Below are 17,574 nucleotides of genomic sequence, written 5' to 3'. Positions count from 1 at the left end.
AATCTTAAAATGTAACTTAATGTCCAGCCTTTCCTATAATGCTTATATTTTTTTCAACTATTCAGATTTATTAATGGCAAATGTTGAAGTTTTGACCCTAGATAAAACAATATGCAACTTGAGTGCAACTCTGAAAATCCCTTTTGCAGACATCCCTAGAAAACGGGAAAACCAGCTTTAATATTCCAAGACAAGGAGGCAAATAAGTTTAAATCAAGAGGAAACAAACAAAATTGGCCCACCGCTGATACCTACTGACTAAGGGACAAATCAGAAGATAAAATCTGATTTAAACACCGACGCCAGGACTGCACTCAGGTGGGGTTTTTTTTTTGTCCTTTTGCTTGAAGCCAATAAAAACCAGCCTCAATGAAGTGTCTCCTTCTGGGAAGTCACAGCTTAAATCATTCTTGCTGTCACTTCATAGATACAATTTAGGAGTTTTATTTCTCAATGCATACCTTTTCTGGAAGCTGTAAAGTCTTAACGGGACAAAAAAGAAGCTGCAAATCCCTAAAAATGTCCCGATACCTCTGGCTGATATTAATAGATCTGTTAACGACGTGTATGTTCAGTATGTGAGCAGGGACTGGACCAGGATGTTTTTATAGAGCTAAAAAAACTGATGTGAACCTTTTCCATCATGATTGATTAAAGATTTATAAGGATTAGGCGTACATATTCAATTACAAGCTCACAGCCAGGATGAAAATAGCAGCTAATGGGAGTTTTCTGTTTTCTGTCCAGGGTTAAATGCTACAGGATGTGACCACTAGATGGCAGCAACGGCAGCATGACTGAGAGAACTAAAGGTGAAATTATTATAGTCAAGAGGCTCAAATTTGGATGTTTTTAAATGGTATTCAAACAGGAAATCCAGTCATTTTTATCCACTTCATAGAAAGATTTTACTTGAATATCTACACACAGTATCACTGCTGAATAAATCGAAAGTGAAAGCAAAGATTTCCTCAAAAACGTATAGAGCACTACTTTTTTCATTATCTCTCTGCATCAAAAATGTGACCCTGGTTGTACAAAATTTATTTTTATTTCATTTCATCTCTAGGAAAACATCTTAAAATCCTGTGAGGACACAAATGCACCACCGGTGTAGGAATAAAACTGCAGACTGATACATAATCCAGAGCTGTAGTGGAAGTTTTCACTACATCATCTGTCTTTGTGTGCAAGAAAAACCCAGATTGAGGAGTGTCATTTTTGCATGCAGAGTCCTAACCAAACGCCGACATGGCCCACTGCTTGACATCAGTGGGGCACTGTGGGTACTTCTGCAGGGCCTCCATGATCTGACTGTGGTCCAGCATGAGTCTCATCAGCTGGTACTCCCTCTGAACTTTGGCCGAGGAGCCGTCGACAGGTCGGATCAGCTCAAGCTGCTGCAGGTGCTCAAAGGCCTGCGGAGATGTAAGTAAATAAACCAAAGTCCAGTCTTTAATTATGGATATTTTTATAGAAATACTATAAAAACATCAGTTCTCTCTAGAAAAATCAGCAAGAAAAATATCAAATACAGACCTTCATGATGACTGGCTGCTCAAAGTTGTACATGGAGCTCGTCTTTCTGTGCAGGAACTTTTTAAACTCTGAGAAGGAAAGAAAGGAAAGGAGGCCTTTACAGGATTATAGATGATGACTTTTTTAATTTTTACCACCAGGACTACATCCTGTTGTTTATTATTTAAATTCAACAGTCTTTGGGTTTATTTTTTTCAGCAAAGAAATGCTACTTTCTGACTTTTATTGTGGTCTCACAGGATAAGCTGCCCCCCTGACAAACACAGAGAATTCGCCCGCCCCAGTTGTGATTTTTTAATGGTATCAAGAATGTCAAGCCATTATTTGGTTTAAATGTAAACATTTCTTTTGTGCCACTTTTTTGGACACTTTAAACCCTTTTTTGACTATTTGTAATTTCATTTAACCAACCTTTCTGCCCATTTCAGCCTTTCTGAAGTATTTTTGCCACTTTTTAACCATGTTTCCCCACTATTTCTGCCCATTTTTGCAACTTTCTGTTTCTTCTTGCCTGGCTTAACTCTTTTTTGTTGCTCTTAACCCCTTTTCACCTCTTTTTATCCCCATTTACTAATTGTTTTTCACCACTTACTATATCAATTTTTGCTACATGTAACCAATTTTATCACCACATTTAAAATCCTGGTTTGCAGCTTTTCTATTCTTTTTTGCCATTTGAAATCCATTGTTGCCATTTTAAAATTTAGTTTCACCACTTTTTCTGCCCATTTCTTTTGGCAATTTTCATCCATTCTTTTGACAATTTTGCTTCTTGTAGCCCAACTGCCACTTTAAACTCATTTTGCCTCCTCAAACCCATTTTTTAAACCCAGTTTCACCACCATACCTACTCAGTCTTGCCACTTTTCACCTCTTTTTTCTGCCCATTTCTGCCACTTTGATCATAATTTTATTTAAGAGCCATTTGAAGTCTTACGTCACAAGTTTTAATTCCTTTTTGTAACTTACAATTTTGCCACTTAAAACCCATTGTTTATTTTTTAAATATTTAATTTCACCACCTTTTCTGCCTGTTCTTTCCCCTTTTCCCACCCATTTTTGCCACTTTTTATCCAACTGGCACTTAAGACCCATTTTCAAAATCCGTTTTCACCACCATCCCTGCACATTCTGGCCACTTTTAACTCGTATTTGCCACTTTTCACCTTTTTGTTCCGCCCATTTTTTTTTTTAACCCTTTTTTGACTATAATTTTATCTAACCACCTTTTCTGCCCATTTCAGCCAGTGTGAAGATACTTTGCCACTTTTTAAACACTTTTCACCACCACCTCTGTCCATTTTTGCCCTTTTTCACCTCATTTTCTGCCAATTTTTGCAACATTTAACCCATTTTTGCCACTTGTGACCCCTTTTAACCAAATTTGAAGTCCTGCTTCACAACTTTGCATTCATTTTTGCCACTTTTGAGCCCATTTTGCCACTTTTTAAATCTATTTTCACCACTATTTCTGCCCCTTTTAACCCATTTCTGCCACTCTGCGTCTCCTTTTGCCTAACATTTTTGCCACTATTTACGCCATTTTTATTCTTTTTTCACCACTTGTTAGATCCATTTTTGCTACGTTTAAAATATTTGTGCCACTCATGACCCCTTTTCACCACATTTGAAGTCCTGCTTTACAATGTTTTGGGGTTTTTTGCCACTTCTGACATATTTTAGCCACTTTTGTTGCCACTCTCAACTTAGCTTCACCACCTTTTCTGCCTATTTTTGCCTTTTTGTCACAATTGTTTAATATTTTTGTCACAGTACTAGGAACTGGGCCTGGGGTGAGAGCGTCTCTGTACCGTTGTGGACCATCTGCAGGTTGAACGGCTCTCCCTCGTACACGTCGTTGAGGTGTTTCATGGCGATGATGAGGCACAGCTCTAAGATGGACAAACCTGGAGAGTGTGGAAACACAAATATTAACAAATTTGAAGTTACTGGAGAAAACAGTGTGAAAGAAATTCTCATTTTGGGTTTAATTTTCACCGTGAAGCATGTTCGCCTTGGCGTCAGTAAAGCATATTCTGCTGGCTTCTAGCACGTCTGCAGGTTTGATGGTGGGTTTGGAAACAGACACTCGACTCAGGCACAACAACTAGGCATAAAATCACAGAAAGAAAAACAGGTCTGATACTAAACTTAATCAACCGTGGAAAGAAACACACTGTAGGAATTAAGAATGGAGAGTCTTAGGCTTTGACAGAAACAGGCATGAATGTCACTGTTTTACCAGCAGCATGTGCATGGAGCGGTAGTCTTTACTGGAGTTGAAGTGTCTCTGGAAAACTTCTTCCACTGATTTGTCTTCACACAAAGTCTGAGGATCGAAAACAAAACATAAGTGACAAAACTGAACACTGGAGCTGCAAATACGGACTCTGAAGTTCCGTGCATCGTCCAATTCGACTGTCTTTAATGCCGCAACCAGGAAAGAAACCCCTGAAATCCGCTCTGCCGTCTACCTTTACGCTGGCGTTCCAGTCCTCAGCAAACTTCTCGTCGGGAAAGTCGCCCGGCAGGCTGAGCTGGGTCTGAACTCGCTCCACGTACTGAGGGAGAGTGAGACTGCTGAGCAGGTGGATCTGACGGTGGGAGAACCGGGACTTCACCCGCTTCTCCAACAGCTCCAGAACATCCTGGATTGAAAAACAAACAACCATAGAAAATGTCTTTAACAAACACAAAATAAGGTTTCATTTAAGAGGGTCTGGATGTCGATCAAGGCTCACCAGCCTGCAGGTGACACCGACGACAGCGATGGGAGCCTGGGCCGACTGAGAGACGTCAAAGAGGTTGTAGAGAAGAGTCTGGTTCTTGTGGTGGGCGAAGAGGTCGAACTCATCCAGGACGAACAACACAGGGCGGCTGCTGCTGCGATCACCTGGTGCAAAAAAAAGAAAAGGAAAACAACTGATGAAAAAATGAATGAAAAATTATGAAAAGAAATGACCGAAAAAATTGACCAAAAAATTGTGGGAAAAAAAAAAGATGAAAAAAAAAAGGAAGAAAAAAAAAATCAGAACAATTAACGGATGAAAATCATGAAAAATGTTGAAAAAAAAAGAAAAAAATGGACAAAAAAACCTAAAAAAAAAAAAAAAAAAAAAATGACAAAAAATTGACAAAAGAAATCATGAAAGAAAGATCAAAAAGATGACACAGAATAACACAGAATAATTGACAAAAAAAATCACAAAAAAATTGATGAAAAAAGAAAAAAAATGATGAAAAAAAGCGAAAAAAAGAAAAAAAAAAAACAAAAATAGACACAAAAACTCCCCCCCCCCCCCCAAAAAAAGATGAAAAAAATCACAAAAAGTTATTGCAAAAAAAGATGAAAAAATGACGGCAAAATTGATGATTAGAAAGACAAAAAAAAAGACAAAATAAAATTCTTAAACCTGTCCGTTACTTTAGGAGATGTCAGAAATGCAGAATTTTTCTACCTTTTTTTAATGCCTCCAGCAAGAAAGCAAGATTCTCAGCAAAGCTGCCCTGAAATTAAAAAAAAAAAAAAAAAAAAAGCTTTTATAAAGTTTTTGCTGTACAATAAAAGAAAAAATCTCCAAATAAATAATACCTACAAAGACTTTGTCACCAACAACATTTTCAAGGTTGAGCTGTCGGGTTATTTCTTTTAGTGCTATTCTGTCGTCTGTCTGCAGGAGACCTAGAAGAAGTAAATATAAATGATTGTAAGAGGGTGAGTTAGTTCTTTTTTTCCTCTACCTATTTCTCTTATAAAATCATGCTAAAATTCTATGACATTGATGGAGAACCAGTACCATTTTGTTAAGAATCTACAGCTGTTTTTGCACTTTTTCTTTTAATTGTTTTAGGATCATTAAAATGTTCAAGATGTTTGATGAGGAGTCAGTACCGTTAAGATGAACCTGCAGCAGGTTTTTCTGCACCTCTTTTTCCTCCAGCAGATCTCTCAGCACACACTTCAGCAGCTGCACATAAAAACACAAACACCTTCAAGCCTCCCAGGATTAAAAAAAAAAAAAAACACTTTAACATCATCCATCATCTTCTCTGTCATTTTTTTTACCCATAAGGCCGTGTTCAGCGCCTGCTTCAGCTGTGGAGACTCACCATTGTTTTTCCTGCTCCCCTGGGCCCGACGATTAGCACTGAGTTACTCTCCCCGTGGACGGCCGTCCGCTTTAGCAGCTCCAGAAGGTGCCTGAGAAGACCACATGTTGACTACAAAACCCACAATGCACCTCAAGATGAGTGAAATAATGAGTTCTATGTCTGAAAGGGAGATTTAAGGCCCCATTTAATGAGTTAGAAGTTGTCAGAGGAGGACGTCAGAGCCTTCCCAACGAAAGCAACACCTGGAGTGCTCGTGTTGTGTTCAAGTCAGCTGGGAAATGATAGCGTTTCCAGGCTCAAACTGGGACAGAGCTGTCTGCCAGGTAAGAACAAACTGGGTCAAGACAACTTACGTGAAGACCTTTATGACCTCTTTATTTTTGGATGACAGCTCTGAATTAAGGATTTTCCTTCAGTTTCGTATATCTTTAACCATTTAAGGCAAAAAAAAATAACAGCAGAGATTTCTTCCAGTAGTTACAGTAAATAGATTAATGAGTACAAATATGCCTATGAGGTGAGGCAGATTTTCACAGTAAAATAATCTCCAAGTTTGTATAAAAAAAGTGTTTTCTCCCACTTTTCAGGTTTTCAAACTTTGCTATAAACATATTAACGAATTTATAGATCCCCCATCATGTACATTATCTAATTTAGGACAAAATATAACTTAAAAAACACTGAAAAAATAATATTCCAGCAAAATATACCGTCAAAGATGGCATAAACTTACTTTTGTTGAGCCTCCACTGCCTCTGGTTGTTCAGGAAGCTTCTGACAGCAAAACCGCTCCCTTAAAACCTTCTGAAGCTGCACATAAACACAAATAAAATGACATTATATCGACAAAACAAGTGATAATAGATGTTTTTGCACATTAAGAGTGTTATAAAGGAGTGAAAGGACAGTAAGTCAGACCTGTGTGATGCATTCTCCCACTGGCATGTGAGCATCTTTCCCTTTCCTCTTGCTCATGATGATGATGGGACTGTAAACAACTAAAACATGCTGCTTTGGTTAATAACGGGACATTTATTAGAGCCTGCAATGTTTGGCACGGTTCAGTTGTAAAATTAGTTTAAAAATGTGGAAAAAAACGCCAGTAAATTAGGTGTAAATGTAATGCAGCAGTACGCATCTGTTTGAACATATTCTCCACTTTAAAAGTTTGCTTCTTAGGAAAATCACCACAGTATTATTTAATAGTGTATGCCGAATTAAAGAGCTGCTCTTAATCATGCGAAATCAGTCAAAATTTGCGTTCTAACCTGTTCCCATGCTTGAATATAAGAGAATTTACTAATATATGGTATTTTATAAACGGGGTTTGGCGTCACTTTCTCTCCACATTGACGTAAACGTCACTAGAGCTCGCGGAGAAGCTAACTAGCATTACGTTTAGTCCTAGTGAGTTAAAATAACATAAAATATACATCTAGAATGATATAAGAGCATTTGAGGATCAATAAACACTTTAAAATAGCGGAACATACCTCGAAAAGGCAGAAATTCAACGCAGTGCGGTCTCAATCTTCGCGGGAAGACTGCTCCGCAAGCGATGACAATTTCCGGGTCTGAGTGATTCTCCGGCTCTGATTGGCTGAGGGGAACGCACCGATAAACAGTACAGAACAGAACAGAGGCAATTGTTGGACGAATATTAGAATGATAAATGATATAGATACAGCTTTAAATATTTACTTTGACTATTTTTAATTATAGGAACTTATAGTTTGACAAAGTTTAATTTTGTACGGATTTGACACGTGGTAAGACAAAGATTATTAGTATTTTACTACTTTGTATCAGTCAGGAAGCTAAATAACTTATTCTTATAATTTTTTTTGCTTTTTTGTTTATGTCTATCTACATCTGTATTATCATGAGTTTCTCTTTATTTTCTTTTTCTACATGTTCAAAACAAAATAATTCTTATTCAGTTTTATATACCGTTATGAGGGTTAGCATTAAATAATAAAAAAACAAAATTTGACCGTAAATAATATCCCAAAATTTTACCATTTTTATTTTCTTTAGTTTTCTGTTTGATGAAGCATGAGAAAATACATTTTATTCTTATCTTATGTGACACAGAAATTGTAAAAGCAGGAATAATAACATTTTTTTAATTAAATTCATAATTTATGGGCTTAAACTGAGTATAAACAGGATGGTGAACACCCAAACTGAGTCTAAAGAGAATAATTGTTCTACAACTAAATTTCTAACATATTCTGTAAATGCTTTTACATGCAACCTTCATTAATCAGGGGCTTTGATAATGAAATTTTAATCACATAGTGAATATAGTTGGAAAAATATCTCTGATCTCCTGTGCACAAGCAATGATGGTTAATTTAAAATAGATTATTGTATATTTTAAGCCCTTACTTTTACAAACGTTCTGCTTTTTGATCAAATATGCACAGAGAGTTGATCTGAGAATCTGTTTGACAGCATCTTTGACTCCTTCACGGTGACACTAAAGCTCAGAAGATACTCAGATTCTTCCTGTGGTGTTTGGATTTTTAAAAAGCAACAATAAACCACCAGATATCTCACAAAAATGTCTCCCAGCCTCTGCGCACATTTGGCCTGTCACATTATTCTAAAATACGACCCTCCCCTCGCACATTCAGCTTTGTGTTTGCCCTTAAAAATACATGAAGCGGCTCTTTTACAGCAGCCTGTACGTGGAATTAATTCACCGTCTCCTCAGGTCTGACCTTCAGAGGAAATTCAGACATTTTACACTGTGAGCTGCATCTTTTCACTGACTCAAACACTGACTTATTCATTCTTCTGGTTTACTCAAGAATACTCATTACATGGTATTTCATTGGATGTTTTCTTTTTATTTACAAGACTATCCCTATCTTTAAGTGAAAAACCCTGTTCAGTACTTTTCGTATATTTAGCATCCTTTTATTTTTTACGCTTAATTTAGCGCTAAAGGACAAGAGGTCGCCTCCTCATTTGCAGTGCTGGACAGTTAATCATGTTCCAATCCGAAGTAAAATTTTTGCATCCAACAAAAAACAAGATAATCAAGATTATCTTGACTCCTACCATGTGTGGTAAATGGAGCACACCCTCATTTCTCTCTCTGCCCATTTCGTCAAAATGGCTCTCACTATAATTTAAGTGAAGAGCAGAGGAAGCCATGGCATGTACTCTGGTTGCAACATGGTGGTGGCTGCAAAAATACAGATACAAACAGATAATTAAATACTGAATGGTCATAATCAGAATGTTTTGTTTCGTTTTGTTTTGTTTGTTTAATATTTTTTCATTGGTTTAAATTTTGTAAAAAAAAAAAAAAAAAAAAAAAGATAAACAGAGGTAAAGGGTGACCAGCAGCACTTATTTATTTTTTTAAAAATAAATAAATAATGATAAATGAAGATATGAGGTTGTGGCATTGTCCCAGCAAATTGTGGTAAAGTCACGTGTCTCCTGGCATGGAGCAAAAAAACAGTGGAGAGCTTTCATGAAAACAATCCCATGCCACAGGTGGAGAGTGACTAACTCAGTGGATATCTTCACTCATGGTGCAGAAGTGTCTAAACCAGTGTAACTCAACCCTGCTCAACCAAAGAGCCAGATTTTTGAAAAATACATTTGCAAGAGCCACAAACTAAGTGGTGAAAAGTGGCAATTAAAATGACTTAAAGGTTGGAGAAATGGGCTAAGAGTGGCAAACACCGGGAGAAAAGTGGCAAAAATGGGTTGGAAGTGACCAAAATAATGTCTTAAAAGTGGCAAAAACGTTGCAAAAAGAGAGTGAAAAATGACTAAAATGGGAAAAATCAGCTTAAATGGGCGGGAAGTGGCAAAAAGGGGCAGAAATTTGCAAAAAGCAGGATGAAAGTGTCAAAAAAGGGGAGAACAGTGACAAAAAGAAGTAGCAAAATTGGGTGAAAAGTGGCAAAAAAGATTAGTCAAAGGTGGAAAAAATGGTCCAAAAATGGCAAAGAAGAAAAGTGAGTTAAAAGTAACTACAGTGTGCAAAAATCTGACAAAGGTGGCAAAAATTGGCAAAAAGCATCAAACAATGGCAGAATGGAATTAAAGTAGCGAAAAAATTGGAAATAAGGGCAAGGGAAATATGTAGACAAAAACCAGAGGTTGACAATTAAAGCCTACTCTGTAAGTGTGGGACACAAACTGATTAATGATACTTGCAATGGATAATTTTTGAGGTAAAATTTCCCCTTTTAAAGGTTTTCTGGGGAATAATATTTCAAATTAAGACAAAAGAGCCACAAATCATCACTAAAGAGCCATGTTGAGTATCACTGGTCTAAACTAAAAACAACAACAATACTCCACCAGAAACAAGAGCAAAGGAATCCCCACAGGGATTATTGTACAAAAGACAACATCTAAAAACACCTTAATCCACCTACACCCATAAAAATACATCTAAACCACATCTGAACATACTGTTCAAGGGCATGATGGGAAAACTCCACCTCCCAGATTTGAAATTGCTGAAGATTAAGTGACTCTTGGTGGAGTTAGACTGACACTGAATGGATCAGCACTGTCAAATAACTCCAACACGAAAGGCCTCATAGTCAGAATAGAGTTAAAATGATATATTTGGAGTTTAGATTAACAATCTGATCAGGATTTAGGAAGTCTGTTTCCTATTCATACATTTTGACTGGAGTGACTTGAGATTTTCTATTTTTTTCAGGGTGCTGTTACAAAAAAAATGCTGGTATACAGAATAACTGTGACCTCAATATAAAAACAGATAGGATTTTTACTTCTTAAAGATTCTTATTATTATTCACTGGCTTTTGAGTCTTCCAGACCGAACAGCGACTGTAGCAGGAAATTAGGAAGAGAGTGGGGAATGACACAGGAGCCACAGACTAGGTTTGAACTGGTGCTTGCCATTTTTAGGCTCCAACAATGAGATTAGTCCCTATATCGCTGCCAGCCACAAGGGGGCGCCTGAGATATTTGAGCTAAATTTTTCTGTGGCTGTCCTGTTGTCTATCACTTGTTTTGATGCTCATATGCTGCATAGTGATAAATGAAAAATCCAAGCAGGAAAATTACACTCCTAAAATACCTGAAACCTAAAGTTTCCATGGAAATATCAGGTTTTATCAAGAATAAACTGACAAATATGTGTTTAACATGCATTATATTTGCTAGTAATGGCTTACAGGTGGATCTACAATTTTTCTTCTGCATATATTTTGATTTTATCATTTTCTGGGAGCTGGATGGGAAGATATGGGGGCCCCCAGGCTGTCAGTTGATAATGACTGTCCTACCTAATTATATTTTTGCTTTAAAACAGGACTAGTATTTTCCAACCAAAAAAGTCAATCTTAAAAGTCATTTAAAACACAGTTATTCATGTATTAGTAAAGACAAGCCAACATACAAGTACACTGTGAGATGATGGGGTGAAATCTAGTCCCTCTTGGACTGTGATGCAAAAGATAGTTGAGCTCTTAAAGGAAGAAATAGTTTCACTGTGGCGCAAGAGAAACAGTAGTGCATAGAACAGACGAGCATCTGCTGACCAACTTTTACGTATAAAGTGCTGCACAAGTATGCACAAGTGATTCTCAACAGGCAGGTTGGGACCCAAAAATGGGTCTCTGAGCTGTTTTCAGTGTGCTGTGAATGTGTGCCTGGAAAAATGTAGCAAAAAGTCTCAGTTTAGCTCAGTGGGTAGAGCAGATGAAAAATTTTAGATGCCTACTGAATATATTTATCTCAATATCTTGCGACAACAATGCTGGTTTTCTCATTATATTGTGCTATCTCTAGAAATCAACCAAAATGCACATTTTATCACAGGAATTTCAGTAAAATGAAGTATGCAAGCACATCCTTTGGGCTTGTTTTTTTGTCATTCATTATTTGTTCCACCGATGGTCCAAACTGTAAAATCTTTCACTAAATAAATTTGACTGGCTGGAAATTTGGGTCACAATTTCTCATTAAATAGGTGGTGGTGGGTCCTGAGGCTTGACCAGCTGGGAACCACTGGTCTACACTGTATTCATGGTGCAAATATTGTAAGAACTAGTAAGATAAGGGGGTCTTTTGCACACAAATATGCATAAAAAGCGCCACCACTCTGTCTAAGTCAGCCAATCTAAATATAAAGTTGATCACCATTATACTGATCATTTTATTGCGAACTTTTGCCATGCAGACCTTATGTATGTGAGCTCTGGAGGTAACTGTGCATCACCTCTCCCATCTGCTGCCTGCTCCTGCCGCGCTTGCGCAGTGCGGCTCTCCATCATTTCCAATATCCCAGTGTAGGAGAACCAGCAGAGGCAGAGAACTAATGGGTAGGCTTCTTATTCTTATTTTTCTTAAGGTCAGAAACGTACTGTTGCTTATATATTTCACTGTTTCCGCTCCGGTATGAATCCACGGGAATGCCTGGGTAAGAACGGCCTGTTTACGGTTTAATTTGACGCAGACAGAAACGTTATTGCCTGAAAAGCGTCTCTCTCTTCTTCTTCGCTCTCTCTCTGCAAACGCAACGGCTGTTAGCTAGCATGCTAGGCTAACCCGTGCTAACTCGGCCTGGCCCTGGCCTTGCCTGGCCCCTTTGGCTCGAAACCCCTAACGCGGGCCTAGCTGCTTTTTACTTCGACAAATTGAAGTCGGAACCTCTCTTGTTTGCCCCCGGCGCGCGCGAGCCCGGTTTCGGTTCGTTAATTAAATGCTAAAACGTTATTAGCGTAGCCGAGCTCGCCCTCTAATTCATTTTCGTTACAACAAGCTAGCAGGCTAGGCTAACTAACGGTAGCTAGACAGCTGACGCTCACAGTGCTAGCTGAGATGCTGTGTCCAATGCATCAAAAAGCACAGTCAGACAAGCAGATTTCGGTTGTTGACACGGTCACTTTTTATCATAAAGGCGCACAGACAATAGAGTTTAAGCTCTATACGCCCCCCTGCTGTAAAAACAACATTATTTAACACCTTATTCCGCTTGCTAAAACGTTAATAAAGCAATACTTGGCACAGTTGATGGACAAGTCTGGCTAATTCTCAAAGCTAATTTGCTATTATCTAACAGTCAGCCACCTATGGTTGCTTTGGTAGTGTACACAAGCGGTTGTCATGATGTCCAATCATAGGAAAAAGTCTTGTCATGTAGCTAGCATCGCTGTGAACTTGTGCAGCTGTCAACTTTGAGGGCTGCAGCAGCACAATATGGCTAATTTACCCCAATAGCTAGCCTTAGCCTGCTCCAAGGGGTTACAGTAAGATTTAGATGCAAGGTTGAGAATTAATGGATTTAATCTCTTCAAGCACTAAAAGAGCAGTGATTGATATCATTGTGTCAAAGGTGCAATAAGAGGAGGTTGCATCAGTCCAGTGATGCACGGTTTGTACTTTATACCTTCATTTCATACCAAACTAAGAATTATATTCCACATTTGGTGCATGCTTCTTTCAGGTACATGGCAATGCTTTACTAAATTCAGAGATCCTGCCAGATTTAAATGCAGAATGAAATGCTTACAAGAGTATCTGTAATGCCCTACACTGACTAGTCAGCCTTTAATGTGCATGTCAGAATCAGGATCAGCTTTATTGGGCAAGTATGCTTATGCAACAAGGAATTTGACTCTGTTATCTTTGCTCTCAACGCACAGGAATTAAACATTAGATACACAAAATCAATTAAACTGAAAAAGTATTTAAAAATTAAGATTTGAACATGTACAAGCTCTTGTTAGGTACATTTTCTAGTATATGCAAGCCCTTGTGCATTTGCAAGATATGTAAAGGTTGCAAGAATGCTAACTAGACATGATCAGAAGTATAAAATATGCAAGGATGGGAATCTGTAAATGACCTACCACAGTGGGCTTTCTTACAGTATTTGAGATACAGTAAAGCAGCAAGAGACAGTGGCTGTGTCTGAAATCACTCCCTGTAGTGCACTATATAGTGAATACGCCATTTTGCATTGGTGTCTGAATTCTGAGTGAGCATTGTTATTCACTATATAGTGCACTCATTCTATCCCACAATGCATTTTGAAAAAAAGCAGTGAACAACCGATGCTCACTAGCCCGGCGATATTTACCATAATGCATCGCGGTTGCTGCTCTTAAACATGACGGACGAATGAGAGGAGCACAGGAACACATCTAAAAACTTTATTTAATACTTTTTGTTTGTTGGTTTTAACCAAATCTGTTATAAAATGTTAAGGAATTAAAACGGAGTAACTCTGAGGATTACAAGACATGAGACCATCATCTTTATGCAAAAATAAGTTACATTACACACAAAAATGTACACTATTTTGCCACTAAAGACACAAGTTTTTTAACGATTAGTATTTTTTTATTTTTTGAGGGAAAATACATTATATTTAGTACTAGTTTTCAGTGAAATTCTACCGTTAATTTAGATCCTCAGCCGTTGTCATCAAAATCTAAGAGCCGTTGTTGCTAAACGTTTAATTGTGAGACACCGATGAAGTCATTTCCCGCGGCCAGAGTAGTGTCAAAAATCATTTTTGCATTTTGCAGTTGTGTCCACTATATAGTCCACTATATGCTGCTCACTATAGAGTGGATAGGGAGAAGGGAATGAGTGAGTGGTTTCAGACAGTCAGTATGAGATATTTTCCATAAAGCACGGCTAAGGTGCTTGTTAAGTGATAGTTCTGTTTACTGGAGCTCTGTGACTGTTGAGTGGTCATCACAGTAACCATTTAGATGTTTAAGATGTCAGATGTTAAATCTTACACACTCAGACACTATTCAAGGTGAAATAGCTACCACAAGAATCATGCAAAAACCTGATATGAAACTATTGCATGAGTGCACCATAAGAGATTTGGATGGTAACCAGTTGTATGATATCGCTTGCCTAATTCTGCATAGCAATATAGACTCTATACGCAAGGGTCACTTTTATCAGTTTGTGAAGTGTTTGTAGTACCGAACTGTATTAATCTGTCACGTATCAGCATGCACTGGTGTACAGATGAAATATTGCATGTCAAAATCAGTAGCTGGTAACAAATTTCAGTCCTTAAAACCCACTGTAAAGTGTAAGGGAAGATTATGAATAACGAAAATACGTTGGTCCAGCCTAAAACTCCACGAACTTATTTGTTCTTTTGGCCAATATGTACAGCTGATATAAGTAGAATTTTATAGCCAAAAAGTCACAAAACATTTTCATATGATGATACGCCACGGTAATATCTGCTGCTACCAATATCACTCAATCATATCCTCCATCACTTCTTCCATGATACATATTATTCTTATTTGTCCCTGTAAATGGATATCTTGCCTTAAATTGCAGCTAATGATCCAATTTATATCAGACACACTAACTTAAGCCTCAAATTTGCTTGACCCATTGAGATAAAAGTCTGTCATTCAGTTCAGATTCTCTCACTGCCTAAAAAGCATGAGTAATAATCATTTTGAACTCAATTAAAGGGAAGGGGGATGTTGTTTTCTTCTACATGGCAAAAGATGACAAAGCTTGACTTTTTACTTCTCACAAATCTGCTTTATTATGCCATATACACAAACTTTATTTCCCTTATTTTGGACAAAAGCACATTGAAATTCTTCCCTGGGCATGTACCAGTGAAGTCGTTGTATAGCTTGCTGTAAATTCTTCTGTGAAACTGGAACATAACATGAACAGCGCTACTTCAGGATGTTACAGACAAAGAAAGCATTAATTAACCTTGCAAAGCAGATGGATATGCCCGTGTTCTTCACTGGCGAATCCATCTTGTAAAGCTCCCCTCTGAACCGCTTAGGCCCGATTACAAAGTGACAAGACCAATCAGTGACAAGGGGCAGTACTTTCGGACGCGGCGGAGTCGTGACATAAGCAAGCAGCAACAAGAGACTGGTGTAATTATGTCAGAAGACATTAGGGTGGATGCTGTTAAAGCCCCAGTTTTATCAGAACTTGACAATATTTCTTTGTTAAAAGAAGAACAAAGAACAGCATTGAGTTGTTTCCCTTTTCAAAAATGACAAAAGTTGTGTACTGGCATGTCTACAGTCGCCATTGTTCGCGTTATGCAGTTGGAGTTTACTCCTTTGGCAGCGGCTACATCACGTGTTTTGTTGCTCTGATTGGCCCATAAAGATGTGACAGATAGATCATTCATCCAGTCACTCTCCAAGTTTTTTTTCCCCAAAGGCTCTGGTCTTTCCCAAACGCTGTCTATGAGTGGTTTACCAGATGGATGTGTGAAACAAATCCTTCTGGCGTGCCAGGTTAAGTGTTAATGCCATACAGAACAGGAAATCTTGCCCTGACAGCGGGCTTCACTTGAAAGAGTGAGAAACCTTTGTCCTTTCCCAGAGGATAAACTGGATAAACTACCTATTAGACACGTTAATGTAAACTGGATTGAACATCTGCTCATAACCTACTTTATTTTTAGTATGTAGCAAATCAATCACTGCAAAATACATTTTCTTCTTTTGCTTTCATATATTTGGTATCTTTGCGTTTTGTTTTTAATTTCTCAGAGTCTCTGCAAATATCCCAAAAATGAGTTTGACCTAAGCTTTAAAGTTCTGTAACTAATCATTGATGCAATATTCATCCGTTAATTTAAATATGGCAAAATAAAGGTGCATTAAGTATTGATCTAAAATATATCTGAATGTTGAAACATGGATGAAAAAAAACTTAACATACTGGAAGTTATCTCACTGTTACATTTTTTGGCTATGTTTGTTTTACACAAAAGCAATGTTTACAGACATATGCAACTTAAATAGCTGTATACACTTAATATAATTTTACTTTTTGAGTATTTTTAAATGCTTAATATTCCAAAAATATACACCACTTCAATCATATTCAAGTTAAGCAGTAGCTTTAGTTATTTTAATAAATTAAACAGGATTTTCCATGAAAAAATGAAGACCAGGTCATGACTGATGGTGCACTGCCTACCAAATATCACTATTCAAACTACTTTTATGATGCCAACGCCCAAGAAAGGCAGAATACCTTGCACACAAGCGTTTTATTTGCACATATTCCTCCAAATTCAGACACTGAGAAAGCATTTACATAAGCTTCTATCCTTAATGGACTGCAAATTTAGTTACTCCACCTTTGGCTGTACTTCCACTTGTCATTTTTATGTGATTTCTTATCTAATTTGTATTTTTCTTTGCAAGAGTGCATCACTGTAAGTCTCCTGAATTTATGTCTTTCTCTGCATTAACTTCTGTTCTTGTTCCACGCTGACTGTATGAAGATAGCAGCTGGATTTAGGCCAAACTGTGTAGCACTTCCATCAAAATGCAAGGCCAAAGATGGTTTCTCCTCCCCAAAGTATGTGTTGAATGTTATTTTTTAGCGGAAGTAATAGCGTATCATTTTTTACTATGTTGATATTTTCAAATTTAAGCTTACTTATTTTTTATAAGGTCAGATTAACCTTCATCTGTGCTCTAAAATGAATGAGATGCACTCTATTTTGTACTCTTGTCTCAAATGGCAGATCTCAGTGACTTTGCAGTGACGTTTTCAGACTCTAAAATACCCGTCTGAATTGTATTTCTGACATTTCTCCCCAATGAAACAATAACGACAACTTCTGCACTGCAGGCTGAGGACATTTTAGTATAGGATTAAATTTACTCTATATAACCTAGTGTGACCATTTCTGTAGGAGCCACATTCATCTATCATATTTAGAAAAGAAAAATGCTTTACTACGACTTCAAGTTAGCAAGTATTATTAACTGTATCCTTCTATCATCCTCACCTTTACTTCCAATATTTCCATCATGTTCTTAGCCAGAGAAATCCTTAATTTTACAGTTGTTATGGGTCGTCCCTCGTCTGCCAGGACAGGCACTACATGTTTATCGTTGCTGTGAAAAACAGATATTGCTACTGCTG

The 17,574-nt window shown here is 37.6% G+C and overlaps 3 protein-coding genes across 5 annotated transcripts in view; 2 read left to right on the top strand and 1 right to left on the bottom strand.

Moving 5' to 3' along the window:
- Positions 1 to 763, top strand: part of acvr2ab (activin A receptor type 2Ab) — an 88,710-nt gene extending 87,947 nt beyond the window's left edge. The window contains exon 13 of the transcript XR_005991652.1: positions 748 to 763. The gene's annotated coding sequence lies outside the window, so the exon portion shown is untranslated. The remainder of the gene's footprint in view (positions 1 to 747) is intronic.
- Positions 764 to 836: 73 nt separating this feature from the next.
- orc4 (origin recognition complex, subunit 4) lies at positions 837 to 7,225 on the bottom strand. The gene is made up of 14 exons (XM_041782002.1): positions 7,146 to 7,225; positions 6,571 to 6,650; positions 6,386 to 6,462; positions 5,650 to 5,740; positions 5,432 to 5,507; positions 5,136 to 5,221; positions 4,998 to 5,046; positions 4,281 to 4,432; positions 4,014 to 4,187; positions 3,782 to 3,868; positions 3,538 to 3,646; positions 3,351 to 3,446; positions 1,540 to 1,607; positions 837 to 1,418 (listed from the first exon to the last, which is right to left on the bottom strand). Exons 2-14 carry the CDS (start codon positions 6,625 to 6,627, stop codon positions 1,236 to 1,238), a joined length of 1,305 nt encoding a protein of 434 aa, XP_041637936.1. The 5' UTR covers positions 6,628 to 6,650; positions 7,146 to 7,225; the 3' UTR covers positions 837 to 1,235.
- A 4,690-nt stretch (positions 7,226 to 11,915) lies between these two features.
- LOC121506116 (methyl-CpG-binding domain protein 5-like) overlaps positions 11,916 to 17,574 on the top strand; it is a 38,081-nt gene continuing 32,422 nt past the window's right edge. For 2 of the 3 annotated variants that reach the window (XM_041781689.1, XM_041781686.1), the window contains exon 1: positions 11,958 to 12,082. The gene's annotated coding sequence lies outside the window, so the exon portion shown is untranslated. Of the gene's footprint in view, positions 12,083 to 17,574 lie in introns of all 3 variants that reach the window. The other variant, XM_041781688.1, reaches the window with a different exon arrangement.

This window comes from Cheilinus undulatus, linkage group 24 (assembly GCF_018320785.1).
Source record: "Cheilinus undulatus linkage group 24, ASM1832078v1, whole genome shotgun sequence".
NCBI classification, from domain to species: domain Eukaryota; kingdom Metazoa; phylum Chordata; class Actinopteri; order Labriformes; family Labridae; genus Cheilinus; species Cheilinus undulatus.
The sequence above is the reverse complement of the archived record's forward strand: the minus strand, read 5'-3'. Positions and strand labels throughout refer to the sequence as shown.

What these genes read in the sequence shown, in the direction of transcription:
- orc4 (XM_041782002.1), bottom strand. Translation starts at nt 6,627, where the DNA reads ATGAGCAAGAGGAAAGGGAAAGATGCTCACATGCCAGTGGGAGAATGC. An exon ending in GCTGGAGGCATTAAAAAAAG is followed by an intron (nt 4,433 to 4,997) that starts GTAGAAAAATTC and finishes TTTTTGCACCAG; the next exon opens with GTGATCGCAGCAGCAGCCGC. An exon ending in CCTGCAGATGGTCCACAACG is followed by an intron (nt 1,608 to 3,350) that starts GTACAGAGACGC and finishes TTTCCTTCTCAG; the next exon opens with AGTTTAAAAAGTTCCTGCAC.